At 39.8% G+C, this 14171-nt stretch overlaps 1 protein-coding gene across 23 annotated transcripts in view; it reads left to right on the top strand.

Annotated features, from left to right (window-relative positions):
- The window catches only part of LOC144503579 (solute carrier family 35 member F5-like), an 86219-nt gene that overhangs the window by 9106 nt on the left and 62942 nt on the right, over positions 1-14171 (top strand). For 15 of the 23 annotated variants that reach the window (XM_078228145.1, XM_078228149.1, XM_078228152.1 and 12 more), the window contains 4 exons: positions 3360-3498; positions 5662-5796; positions 6111-6173; positions 9856-9928. In XM_078228145.1, coding sequence (XP_078084271.1) covers positions 3360-3498; positions 5662-5796; positions 6111-6173; positions 9856-9928 — 410 coding nt within the window. The remainder of the gene's footprint in view (positions 1-3359; positions 3499-5661; positions 5797-6110; positions 6174-9855; positions 9929-14171) is intronic. The other 8 variants (XM_078228160.1, XM_078228155.1, XM_078228159.1 and 5 more) reach the window with 1 other exon arrangement.

Raw genomic sequence — 14171 nt, 5'->3', positions numbered from 1 at the left:
ATGTAACCAGTGACAACTTTGTATTGGAGGTAATGTGACCAATGGGAACAAGATGTAAGGGTCAGCTGACCCAGTAAACCATGGAAGCAATTAGAGTGATGTAATAGTCAGCTGATTCACTATAAATAAGGAACTATGTAGAATTGTGGGGAGCTTGGAGTGGCCCAGGGCGAGGTCCCAAGTTTGAAATAATGATGTTTCTTTATTAAACCCCTTCTTTGATTTATAAGTTTTGTTGTATTTTCATTAGCTGCATTTTGAAGAGTTCCTTCTGATGAAACAAGGAGGACATAAAGACAACAGATTAGAGTCTTGCCAGAACTTTACATAGAATTAATTATCTTTGAAATGCAGACTCAAACATGAAAGCCATTATGCGCAGTCTAGGATTCCGAAGGATAATTTTCAATTTCCATATGTTGATGTTTGCCAACGTTAATTTCTATTAATTAATGTTAATGTATAAAATTAATGTAAGCAAGATATTAGTAATGGAGAAATTAATGGCTACAGAATGCAAAACTCCCAGAACTAGCTGGTTTTCACCCGAGGGTTTTAAACTAAATTGTTAGAATGGTAGACTAACTCCAAGGATTATATTATGGGGAGAGAGTACACAAACTAGGATTGGTCTGTGAAAAATTTAAAGTTAAAGGGTGGTACAATTTATAGTTTTCAAGATGTTAGGAACTGATGGGGTAGATGATGAGAACCACTTCCGCTAGTTGGGGAGTCTAGGACTAGGTTTCATAATGGCAAAAAAAAAGCCAGACCTTTCAAGAGTGAAATTAGGAAACACCTCTACATACAAATAGGGGTGGGCAAAAAATGCTGGCCCAGCCAATGATGCCCACATCCCATGATGGAATAAAACATACAACGTGCAGTGAAAGTTTGGAACTCGCAAAACTGGCAATTGATGCTACATCAATTGTTAATTTAAAAATTGAGATTGATAGATTTTTGTGAGCCAAAGGCTTTATGGGATATGGGACAAAACAGAGTACGCGGAATTAGGTTGTATATCGACCATGTTCATTGAATCGAGCTTGAGAGGCTAAATTACCTACTTCTGTTCATAGGCTGTTTTGAAGTGGCCCTTAATATTGAAACAGGTCTACTTGTTTGCCCTTCTCACAGTCCTATGTCCCTGTTTGCAGGCCACTTCCTCCCAGAAATAATGCTCTATTTGTAGCATGACCTGAAAGAACATCGTCCCTTCAGCCACGATTGGTAGATCTGTGAGTCAAATGTTATGGCACAGCAGATGGTAAACTCCATGCTGCCCAAATCCCAAAGGGATCGCTTCTCGGCCTTTTGGGTAAGATCAAGTGTAGTATGGACAGGCTGCACTTGGTTGAGGTCATTAGGTTACATTTAAGCTTCATTTGAAGCAATTTTTAAAAGCGGCATCTCGGCCTTTTGGCTAAGGTGCAAATGAGATCAAGCCTTGGAGGAGGTGAGTCTGCACGTACTTCAATCAGCTTGGCTCATGTAGATCAAGCCCAAAACAGGAGTGGAGGCCCTGTCTTGTCAGCTTGGATCGGAAATGTCTCAACTTTTTGAGACTCTGAATTGGACTTGATTTGATTGAATTGGAAAAGTATATTTTTAAAAATCCCAAAGGGAAACGTGGAACAAGCTGCCACATCAGTTTGTAATTTATATATTATGAGAAGTTATCTAAATCAAGATATGTCAACTCCAGACCACTTATGATGATTTTAAATATTAACTTTTGATACTTATTAAAAATCAAGAAACAAAACATTTAAGGACACAAGAACACCTTTGCACAGTTAGCAGTACGTTACAAACATTTCGTAAAATATATTGGGTTAAATAACCTCAAACCCTCTTTTGATGGCAACAGTCATTAGAGATTTTCTCATCTGCAAACTTCTCATAACATTACCACACAATGCTCTGCTGCCCTGGGGAAATCTCACACAGACTCTCCTCTTTCTGAGAGTGGCGGCAAAACTGCTGTTTGGTCTGGCTTCAGTGCACACTGTCTCAGTCAAGATCTCGCAGCCACACACACAACCTTCAGTTTCACTTTAAATATGATTTTTCCCTTTGACCTCCCACTTTATTATTTCTAAATCCTTTGAGAAGCTCCTTTTCCCAGAATTGATCAACCCTTTTTATATCACTTTGTGATGACTATATTTATAAAGTAAACTTACTATTTTGCCTTATGATCTCTCAATTGTATGTTCCCTTTGAAATCCAACATTCAACTTTAAAATCACTTTTCCTATCTGTCAGATGTAAATTCCTGTTCAAGCTGGTTCTCTGGCCCCCTGTTCATTAATATTTCAACCACTTGCCTTCACATCCTTTATTGACATTTGAACTTTGCTAACTACAGCCAGCTTAACCAAACCAGTCACATCCATACTGTCACACATGAGCTTGTTTCCTAGTATATGATACATTAACAATGATATTGCAAAAAATATTAAGACATCTCATTTTCCTCATACAGGGAAGTAATCTTTTGATTACTTGCCCTGACTACAGGGCGGCACGGTAGCACAGTGGTTAGCACTGCTGCTTCACAGCTCCAGGGACCTGGGTTCGATTCCCGGCTTGGGTCACTGTCTGTGTGGAGTTTGCACATTCTCCTCGTGTCTGTGTGGGTCTCCTCCGGGTGCGCCGGTTTCCTCCCACAGTCCAAAGATGTGTGGGTTAGGTTGATTGGCCGTGCTAAAAATTGCCCCTTAGAGTCCTAAGATACGTAGGTTAGAAGGATTAGGGATTAGCGGGTAAAATATGTAGGGATATGGTGGTAGGGCCTGGGTGGGATTGTGGTTGGTGCAGACTCAATGGGTTGAATGGCCTCCTTCTGCACTGTAGGGTTTCTATGATTCTAATCCCGTATGCCCAAATTGCCAATAAAAGTACAAATGTAGGAGGAAATGGGAAAGGGTGAGAGGAAGCACAAAGAAAGCAAGGATAAAGAGAGATAAATTATAAAGATGGATGGGGAAAGAAAGTGAGAATGGGAGTGGGAGCAATATAGGAGAGAGGAAAAATCAGGCGATAAGGGAGATATGAGACCAACAGAAAGGAACTGAAAACAATCATGACAACGTGAAAACCAAAGAAGCAGGGAAATGTCAGGAGAAGAGGGAGTGATCGATCCAAGAAGGAAAATGCAGACAGATAAGTGACAAAGAGAGATAATGGAAACAGACACATATTGTGGTTGTGGGTTACAACAGAGAAACAAATCGAATGAACAAAGACAAAATTCTACAGTAAAAGAGCAAACACAAGTGAGATTAGAGAGGGTTCAAAGTCAGAACAAATAAATATTTGGTATTTACTGTAAAATGATTTGTTTTCAAAAGATTACAAATGGTGTGGCTGTTTATCATGAATCGAATGAGCTCGCAGAGCAGTTCTCCTCAGCGACGGCGTATGATCCTTGGAATTATTATTCTGTTGATTGTCGATATCATCTGGGTTGTATCTTCTGAGCTTACCTCAGTGAGTACTGTAGCCTTATATTGTCTTCTGCAAAACTGATGTTTTCTTAAATTCATTATTTTGGAGGTTTTTGCCCATTTAAGAATGGTTCACTGCACAAGGTAGACTGAAAGATTCATGACCATAAAAGTTACATGAGCAGTCATAAAACTCTTTGGAGCATTTATTCTACATTATTGAAGTTTCAGTGAACGTCATTTGCAGGATCATTTCATTTGCATTTTCCAACCATTGCTATCCATTGCCATACTTTGAATGAGATGTGAACTTCAGGGCTGGATTCTCATCATGGGAGATGAACATTTGGAGTCAGGAACTTTCCCAACATAGCATCCTGCCTCAGTGCTGGCAGACAGATTTTCTTCTGGCTGAGGTGAATGTCAGGCAGGACCAAGGTGGAGATGCAGGCACAAGTGACCAGGTTAAAAAATATTTCGGAGTCTCTCTCTCTCAGTTTGAAGAGACCTAGACACAGTTCAGCAGACAGATCAATGTAAAGGCCTATCTCACTTCCTCTGCCCACACTTCACCTCTCAAACTCCCCGAGCATGAAAACGGGGGAGAATCATGGCGATTTCTTTTTGGGTGAGCTCCCAGTCGCAATTGTACGGCACTTAGGAAGAAAAAGAGCCAGGATATGACTCTCGCCAGTAGGGGGTGAGGTACACTGGGAGATCTCCTATCACCACCATTTCCCCCTCCCCCACACTGATTGCCACCCTGGCCAATCACATCCCCCACATGCACAGTTCCCTCCTTCCGCCTCCCTACATCATGCCCCTGCCCGTTTGGCATTGCCAGGGTGCTAGTTGGCACAGCCTGGGACATTTCCTGGCCCTGCCCCTGACCAACCGGAGGGGGCTTTGATGGTCTCCGATCCCACCCACTGGCGAGGCCATCACGTCAGGTTCCCATTGGTGGGCACCATACGTGATCCCCACTGGTGAGGACCTTGACCGGCATACAGGTAAGGGCAAGTGAGCCCGGAAGACAGCATCTGGGACTCATAGAACATAGAACAGTACAGCACAGAACAGGCCCTTCGGCCCACGATGTTGTGCCGAGCTTTATCTGAAATCAAGATCAAGCTATCCCACTCCCTATCATCCTGGTGTGCTCATTGTGCCTATCCAATAACCATTAATAACCATTTGACTCATTAATTATATTTCAATTATGTAATGAATAAGGGCATAGGATGGATTTCGCTGGCAAATCAGTGCCGGCAACATCGTGAGAGGCGACAAACCAGGTGCGAACCCGATTTTTCACCCCTCGCCCAATCTTACTGGCTCGCCATGCCTATTGACTGGTAAGATTGTCCCATATGTTTCTGCCCAAGAGGTATTATTAAATCTGTTCTGGAGAATGAGATGGATCAACTGGGTAAAGTGTCAGCAGGGTAACACTAGGGGTGTGATCGTAACAGTGATCATAGTATCATAAAGTTTAGATTCATGATGGAACAGGACAAGAGGCAATCTGGAGTATAAATATTTAAATACAGGAGGGACAATTTAATTGAGTTGAGAATGGATCTGGTATCAAAGAAAGACAGGCAAAACAATAATCAATGGCCTTAAAAGAGGAAGATACATTTAGGGTGCATTCCCATGAAACCTGAGCTCCCTGGATGATGAAAGAGCTACAACCACTCGATATAGCACTGCTTTCCATATTCGAATGGCTGGAGTATAAAGAAATTCATCCGATATTCAATTTGATCATTTAGTGCTTATGTTCGATCTGTGTGACCTTGTTTTGGACTTATCCACAAGTAGAAACAGTTTTTCCATTTTATCAAAGCCCTTCATAATTTTAATAACTTGCACTATGGTCCTCATAGCTATTTAGAATGTATCCAATGTTTTTGGTTTCATGTCACACACTGTGAAATCATTAGACGGAGAACATATATTCTCACAGAAAATCAAAGTGAATATTGATTACGTGTTTCAGAAATGAAGAAGTTTTATATTTTCCCATGTTTCACTTTTAACTCTCATAACCACTTTTTTTTCCTGTGTACAGGATATATTTTGTGCTTTAAGCATTCAGCATTTTTGTATAATGTGCTCTTTGAGATGTGTTTGGATAGTGACATCCAACCAAAAAAACTACTTATTGCATTTTTAAGTTTTAAAACCTTTTTCTTCTTTTCAGTATATATTTAAAAAGTATGAGAAACCCTTCTTTAGTACATTCGCCAAAACATCTATGTTTGTACTTTACCTCATTGGATTCCTTGTTTGGAAGCCCTGGCGGGAACAATGTACCAATGGAAGACATGTTGCATTGGTAAGTAGGCCTTCGAAGTATGGGAATATAAAATGTAATGGGTCTTTCAAAAACTTTGAATTACAATTTATTTCCATTATGAAATTGTATATTTTCAGTGTATGGTCATTACAGATTTATTTAAGTGTAGATGTGCATGTCTAAGTTTAGTGTAAGTTTGGATAATTTGTGGTTTTCAGTAAATATTCTATCCAAACAATGCTTATACAGGAATGTTTGATTAATCTGCTAAAATTTGTAGCAATTAAAGACAACTTTTCCAATATGGTTTGCTGTTTCCTGGTACCTCCTTATTAACTTTTTAATCTTTTAAGTTTGCAGATGCTGAAAGCTATCTTGCAACTTGCACTACTGACAGTAGTGTAAATGATTCCTTGGTGAGTATTCAGTGTTATAGGTTTCCTGACATGTATATTCTTAATTCATATATCAAAGTTTTCATTCAGATGAGAGTTTGGAACAAATATATCACCATTCCTTCACTGTGGCTGGGTCAAGATCCTGGAACCCCCTCCCTAATAGCACTGTGGGTGTACCTACACCAAATCGACCTTAGCGGTTCAAGAAGGCAGTTCACCACTACCTTCTCAAGGGTAATTGGGGATGGGCAATATATGAAACCCACACCCCTTGAATGAATAAAAAATATTGTCTTCAGTTGTTAGTACTGTAGGAACATATGAGTACACTTTTAACAATTCATTAGGCCTCCATTTTTGAGGCCTAGTAGCTGACTGTCTGAAATTGTCTAACTTTGCAGAAGGTTTCATCAGGTTTTTTTAATATAAAGGAAAAGCAACATTGCTTCCTTTTACACTACCTGATCATAGCAGATTTTTATTTATGTGACCATGGCTGGGATTCTCCGGCCGTGCTCACCCAACCCAAAACCGGAGAAACCTGCCCGAGGTCAATGGACCTCCCCCCTCCGATTCCCATGGTGGGCGGAACGCGAGAATTCCCCCCATATCTTCATTTCAGAGAACCATACAATGTTGGGTACAACTTTCACCCAGATTGCTGATTGATCCCATCTTCTAACATGGAAGAAATTAAGGAAATTACAGCAGTACTTTTTGTTGTAGTGCACATGTGAACAAGCGCAAAGTCAGGGGGACCTGAGGATATAAATACACTGAACACAACAAGTAGTAAAGTAGGTTATTAGGGCTATTAAAAAAGCAAACAGAGCACCATCCCTTTTTCTAGGCGTACAGAATCGCAAATCAGAGGAGCTATGTTAAATTTGTATAGAACCTTGGTTAGATTACATCGGAATGCTGTGAATGGTTCTGCTCCCTGTATTATAAAAAGGATATAAAGGCACTGGAGAAGATCAAAAGAAAAGTTTTACTAGAATAATACCTAATCTTTTCATAAGAACTGGCAGGAGTAGGCCATCCGGCCCCCCAAGCCTGCTCCGCCATTCAACATGATCATGGCTGATCTTTTCATGGACTCAGCTCCACTTACCTGCCCACTCACCATAACCCTTAATTCTTTTATTGTTCAAAAATCTATCTATCTTTGCCTTTAAAACATTCAATGAGGTAGCCTCAATTAGTTCACTGGGCAGGAAATTCCACAGATTCACAACCCTTGGGTGAAGAAGTTCCTCCTCAACTCAGTCCTAAATCTGCTCCCCCTCATTTTGATGTTATGCCCTTAAGGGGTTTGATAGGGTAAATGTAGGGAAGATATTTCTATTTGTGAGAGAGACCAAAAAAGGGGTCATGAATATTTAACACTCACTACTAAATCAAGCAAGGAATTTGTGAGAAACATTTTTATCGAGAGAGTGGTTAGAATGTGAAACTCACTTCGCCACTACTTGGTGTGGTTGAGACAAATCATTAGATGCATTTAAAGGGATACTAGGTAAGCATGTCAAGGAGAAAGGAATCAAAGGATATTGTGACGTGGTTAAGTGAAGAATAGGAGGAGAGGGCCAAATTACCTGTTTCTGTGCTGTAAATACCATGTGATATTTATTGATTGTTAATATCTTGGTCTCAAACTAAAACTCCCAGACCCTGATTTTAATCCTCATGAGAAAACTATTAGAGTGAAAGAGAGACAAGTCATAGAGATTTACAGCATGGAAACAGGCTCTTCGGCCCAACTTGTACATGCCGCCCCTTTTTTTTAACCCCTAAGCTAGTCCCAATTGCCTGCATTTGGCCCATATCCCTCTATACCCATTTTACCCATGTAACTGTCTGAACGTTTTTTAAAAGACAAAATTGTACCCGCCCTGCATTTCATGATCTTAAGTGAAGTGGCTACAGAGATACTAAAGGCATTGGTTTTGATCTTCCTAGATTCCCCAGATTCTGGAAAGATCCCAGCAGATTAGGAAATTTCAGTGTGACTCCTGCATTCAAGAAAGGAGGGAGACAGAAAGCAAGAAGCTATAGGCCAGTTAGCTTAACATCTGTAACAGGAAAAATGCTTGCATCTATTATTAAGGAGGTAACATGAAGAAAATTATAATACAAGAGTTGACATGGTTTTGTAAAAAGGAAATCATATTTGACTAATTTATTAAAGTTATTTGAGGAAGTAACAAGCAACGTGGTTAAAGGGGAACCTGTGGATGTGGTGTACTTGGATTTCCAAAAGGAATTTGATAAGGTACGATATCAAAGGTTATTTCACAAAATAAGAGCTCATGGTGTAGACAGTAACATATTAGTATGGGTAGACGACTGGATAGTTAACAGGATAGAGCAGATCTCCCACTCCACCTGACGAAGGAGCAGCGCTCTGAAAGCTAGTAGCGTTTGCTACCAAATAAACCTGTTGGACTTTAAGCTGGTGTTGTCAGACTTCTTACTGTGTTTACCCCAGTCCAACGCCGGCATCTCCACATCATAGTTAACAGGAAGCAGATAATAGGAATAAATTTTAAGGTTGGCAAGCTGTAACTAATGGAGTGCCATTAGGGTCTTCGACTATATAAATGACCTGAATGGAGGTACCAAGTCTATGCTAACCAAATTTGCTGATGACACGAAGATTGGTAGCAAAGGAAGTTGTCAAGAGGACATAACCTATGTAAATCCCTTTGTAGACTAAGTGTCTGAGCAAAACTTTGTAGACAAAGTATAACATGGAAAAAATTGAACTTGTCCCACTTTGGCAGAAAGAGAAGCAGTAGATTATTTAAGTAGAGAGAGACTGGAGAACTCTACAGTGCCAAGGGATCTGGATGTCTTGATAAATGAATCACAAAAAGTTAGTATGCTGATACAGCAGCTGAACATGAAGGCAAATGGAATATTGACATCTATAAAAGTAGGGAAGTGTTGCTACAGTGCCTTAATGAGATGGCATCTGGAGTATGGTATACAGTTTTGATCTCACTCAAAAAAGAGTATAATTAAATGAAAAGCTGGTCAGAAAAGGTTCACTTGACTGATTCCTGGGACGAAGGGTAGCTTATGAGGAAAGGTTGAGCAGGTTGGGCCTATACCCATTTGAGTTTAGAACAATGAGAATGATCTTATTGAAACACATAAGATCCTGAGGGGACTTGACAGGGTGAATGCTTCCCCTTGAGTGGTTGTTTAGAACTAAAGGACCAATTTTTAAAAAAGTCTCCCATTAAGACTGAAATGAGGAATATTTTTTTCTCTGAAGGTAATTAGTCTGCGGAATTGTCTTCCCAGAGAGCAGTGAAAGTTGTGTCATTGAATGTCATCAAGGCTGAGAAAGGTAGATTTTTGACAAGGGAGCCGAGGGATATGGGGGCAGAGAGGAAAGTTGCATTGAGGCCACAATCAGATCAGTCATGATCTTATCGATTGGCGGAGGAAGCTCAAGGGGTCAAATGGCCTACTCCTCCTAATCCTTGTGTTCGGAGGGTTATGACCTAAAACATGAACTCTTTCTTTTTCCACTTTGCTGCTGGACCTGCTGATTATTTCCAGCATTTTTTCTTTTATTTCAGATTTTTAGCATCTATCGCATTTTGCTGATCAAATATCTGTAGATTATTTGGAGTAATATGATATGCTTATCTTGTCATCAGAAATGTTACTTCTAATTGTTTTGCAGAGCGAACCACTTTATATCCCAGTGAAATTTCATGATTCAGCCAATGAAAAAGGCAATAATGACAACACCACAGGTAGGTTTTAGCTTGAGATAGTGAACGTACATCATGAAATGCAGACCAATTAGATCATTTTGGGAAAGGTATTTCACAGCCCCATTTACTCATCACTCCTGTGTGCAGCTCAGTTTTAAAATTCTCTTCCTGTTCAACTCCCTCCATGGTTTTATCCCTTCCCATCTCTGTAACATACAATAACATTGGAGGCTGCGTATTCAATCATTTGAGCCCTAACACCTGAAATTGTCTCCTAAGCTTGTACCTCCTTTTTGAGATGCTCCTCAACATGCCTTTAACCAAGCTTTCTGTCACCCGTTCTGTTATCTCTGTCTTTGGTTCGGGAGGGAATTTTTGTTTGATTGTTTCCGTGATGTACCTTCGAAGAGGTTATATAAATGTAAGTTATTGTTGGAACTTTAACTTGCATTTATATAGTGCCTCCCTCTGTCCTTCCTTGGTGACCTTTCTTCCTGCACAAATCTGCCAGTATTCCAAAATAAGGCTTCTCACCTCGGTGACTCATGTCCATTGTTCGTACCGACTTGTTCAGCCATTATTGCCTAACCTCTGGAATTCTTACCTAATCCATATTGCCAAATTCCACTCCTCAAAGCCCACTCATTTGATCATATTTTCTGTGCCTCGTCCCAGAAAGCTTTTCCTCTCTCTTTCGGCCCTTTTTTTCCATGTTGCATGACTACAATGTTCTGTTCCTCTTTATGTGATATTGGAGTACTCGTTGTACACATAGAATCCCTACAATGCAGAAGGAAGTCATTCAGCCCATCAAGCCTGCACCAACCACAATCCCACCCAGGCCCTATCTCCGTAACCCCACATATTTATCCTGCTAATCTCCTGACACTGGGGTCAATTTAGCATGGTCAATCAACCTAACCTGCACATCTTTGGACTGTGGGAGGAAACCGGAGCACCCGGAGGAAACCCACGCAGACATGGGGAGAATGTGCAAACTCCACACAGACAGTCAACCAAGCCGGGAATCGTACCCGGGTCCCGGGCGCTGTGAGGCAGGAGTGCTAACCAAAGTGCCGCCCCAATGCTATCATTCCTCTTTTTCTTAGATTAAATTTAAAATAATGGAAAATCTATTTTGAATTATATTAATTATCTTTCCATTTATTGCTACGCTATTCAATGGAGTCAGCTGGCAACAGAGTTGTTCAATTGGATTATGTCAGAGTTCAAAGCAGGTTAAAAATCTATATGCAGCTTGCCATTAACTGTGCAAGCCCATAACTTCAGTTTGAAACGAAGCACCTCAAAGTCACGAGTAGTCATATTGTTCGATGGGTAAGAACCCTCCTCCTAAGATGTTTAGGTAGTTCTCTGTCTTACTCCAGCCTTTGCCAAATTCAGGAGATAAGATCGGGAAAAGGCTTTGTTCAATATCTTTCACAGGCCATTTCATCATTTAAGCACTACGTGCAAATCACTGGAATCTGAAATTGAAAGCATGAATTATTCTCAAGTCAGGGTCTACAGAATAGATTGTCATATTAGGTAGCACTGATCCATTAGATGCATTGATGTATGATGGTGATGATAAAAGCCTGAATGCTTTGTTTCCTACGTGGGATTATAAGTATCTTTTCACATTTGTGACTTTTTCAATAGCTCAAAATATGTCCTATCCAGACTGTCAGGAATCCTGGTTTGACACATTTAAGTTTGCAGATGTTATCTGTTACTAGTATGTACTGGGATATATTGTTTTATCTTACAAATCAGGCCTCAACTACAATTTGAACAGGCAACTTCTGGGGGCAAGGGGGGGAAATAAATGCCTAACATAACCACATCTGTACCTGGTGAGTTGACTTACTCATGAATGATCTTCGGTAGTTTGGATTTTAAGAATGATTTTCAGCACGTGCTTTGCACACACTGTCAACAGCTACATCAGTGTTTTTCGAGATGTTTTAGCCAAAAAGGCATCGAGAAAGCCACCATCAGTCTTGAGCAGCTGAGATGGTAGGATACTGATTTAGCTCTCGACATCATTGCTGTGAAGGGAAAAAATGCCGCAAGGGCTGTTGTATTGTGTAGCCCATGGGCTTTGGCCGTTTAAATTTTGGGTCCAAGAGCCTGCCTCAAACGTGATTTTCCTTTTTACTATTGTCTAACAGCTACATTAACTCTTACCAATTTACATGCATAGTTAGGGTTATTTTATCTTTGTGGAACTAAGATACAATGATGCATTTTACGAACAAGTCTTAGCTTTGCATCACCTTAACATTTGGTTAACAAACAATCCATCAAAAAATAAGCTGCTTTAACAGGAGAGCACTTTTGTTTTTTTCTTGGATCTTCTTGGAATGCTAATAAGTTCAAACAGTCTGCAAGTCTACATCATATGCCCTTGAAACAACTGGACCAAAGAATGCTGTCTATAATAACACTACATTTTTGACACTAAAGATTTTCAAAAATTTGTGCAATGTGTGTGTTTGTTCAGTTTGTGGAAAGCATTAAAGATGCTGATAACATTTAAGATAACTTTGGGACTCGATTACTTGACAGGGACATAATGGAGTTGATGGGCTGACTGACCTTCTCTGCCGTTATTACTCTAAACTTTTATGTTTTCATGACAATTTATTTTCCCCAAGAACACAGAGAATTTGAATTTAAATTGGTCCCTTTTGTGGAGCAGTAACACCTACATATGCTCCATCTGACAAACTAAATAGATCTTCAAGTTGTTAATCAGGTGGTGATTAATGCTTTGAACATTCTCTTCAAAGTTTTTGCTTTATTCCAAGTGTGAGCTCATTGTAATAAACATTTTATCATCATCAACTATCCCACCTATTTTTTTCAAGTGTTTCAAAGCTCTGTTCTGATGTAACCCCGAATCACTTTGGCATAGAGAAGCCAATGATTTTTTTTTCCATATTTGCTCTATCAGTTCAAAGTCTGTTCCAAACACGAAATGAATTGGCATCTAACTGAACTAGCGTTGTCGCTTGGAATTAGATAATTTCTAAATAGAAACAGTTGCTTAATTTTAGCTCACTTGTCAGGGAGCTAACACATGTTCCAAGGTCAGCAGCAAGGCAGTAAATAATGATTACTTTGCCAAAGGCCAAAAAAAAGAATAGTTCTTCGTGTCATGTCAAAGTGAAGGATCAACCGACCACTTCTACCTGCTTTGAACATCAAAGGCAAGCATGCTATGTCAATATACTTGTTATGTATTCAAAAAGCGTTGCAGTTTACTTTAAGAGCAGATCACATGATTTGATGTTGGTGTCATTAGGGTATTGCAGGCTGCTGTTTGACTTTCAGTTTTTTATTCAGCATTGCAGAGAATATCTCTTCGAAATAAATCTTTTTTGTTAGTTTGAATCTCGGTGTGCAAACCACACATTTTATTTTTGTGTAAAACCCACAATCCCTAACATAGTTAGGACATTATAATAATTATCGCAGAACTGGAACAATTTTGATTACGCACGACCATCCTGGCAATATCCATCCAAGATATTCGCCAACCTATATTTTAGGCTCATTTGAGTTCTGCAAAGCATTGTTTTATTCCCCATTCCTCTCATATACCCCATTCCCCTCATATACCCCATTCCCCTCCTATCCGGTAGGGTGGCGGGTGGAATAGGGACAATGACCCAAAGGCTAGGAAGCCAAAATGCAGTGAGAAGTTGGCAGTAATTGGTGGTGGCATCAATGAGCAAGTGAGCTGCTCAAAGCTTCAGTAACTGGCTGAGAACAGCAGGATATTTTTTTGAACCCCAGCAACAGTGGAAACAGAGTTACAGAGTTGGGTTTGCTTTTAAACATAAAAATGAAATTCTAAACATCTGAATGTGATTTTCAAAAAACAGAATAGTCTTTCACTGTACCACCTAAACTCAAGGTAGGCCTTGGAGGTCTTGTGATTAAATAGGCAACTTTTCCACTTACCTTGATTATGTTCATATTTGATTTAAAAGATAAGTACAAAAACAATGCAAAAGTACGATGGATATAGGTCTGCTGGTGGAAAGAGAGCGTCAAGGTGTGACAGGAAAAGAATACCTTTCCAGAAAGTAGGAGTTATACAACAGGAACAGCATGAAGATGCAAGGCTTTTAATCCATAGATTTATAATGGTATTAATAGCAAAACTGTGAATCCAAGTCAAATGGTGGTGAAGATAGACATGGATCTTTTTCTTGATAATAGCTTTATTCGCAAATTGCAGTATTAAAGATCTCTAATTCATATCTGCTGA

The sequence above is a fragment of the Mustelus asterias genome, chromosome 14 (genome assembly GCF_964213995.1).
Source record: "Mustelus asterias chromosome 14, sMusAst1.hap1.1, whole genome shotgun sequence".
NCBI lineage: Eukaryota > Metazoa > Chordata > Chondrichthyes > Carcharhiniformes > Triakidae > Mustelus > Mustelus asterias.
Note: the sequence above shows the minus strand (reverse complement) of the source record. Positions and strands in the feature narration are given on the sequence as shown.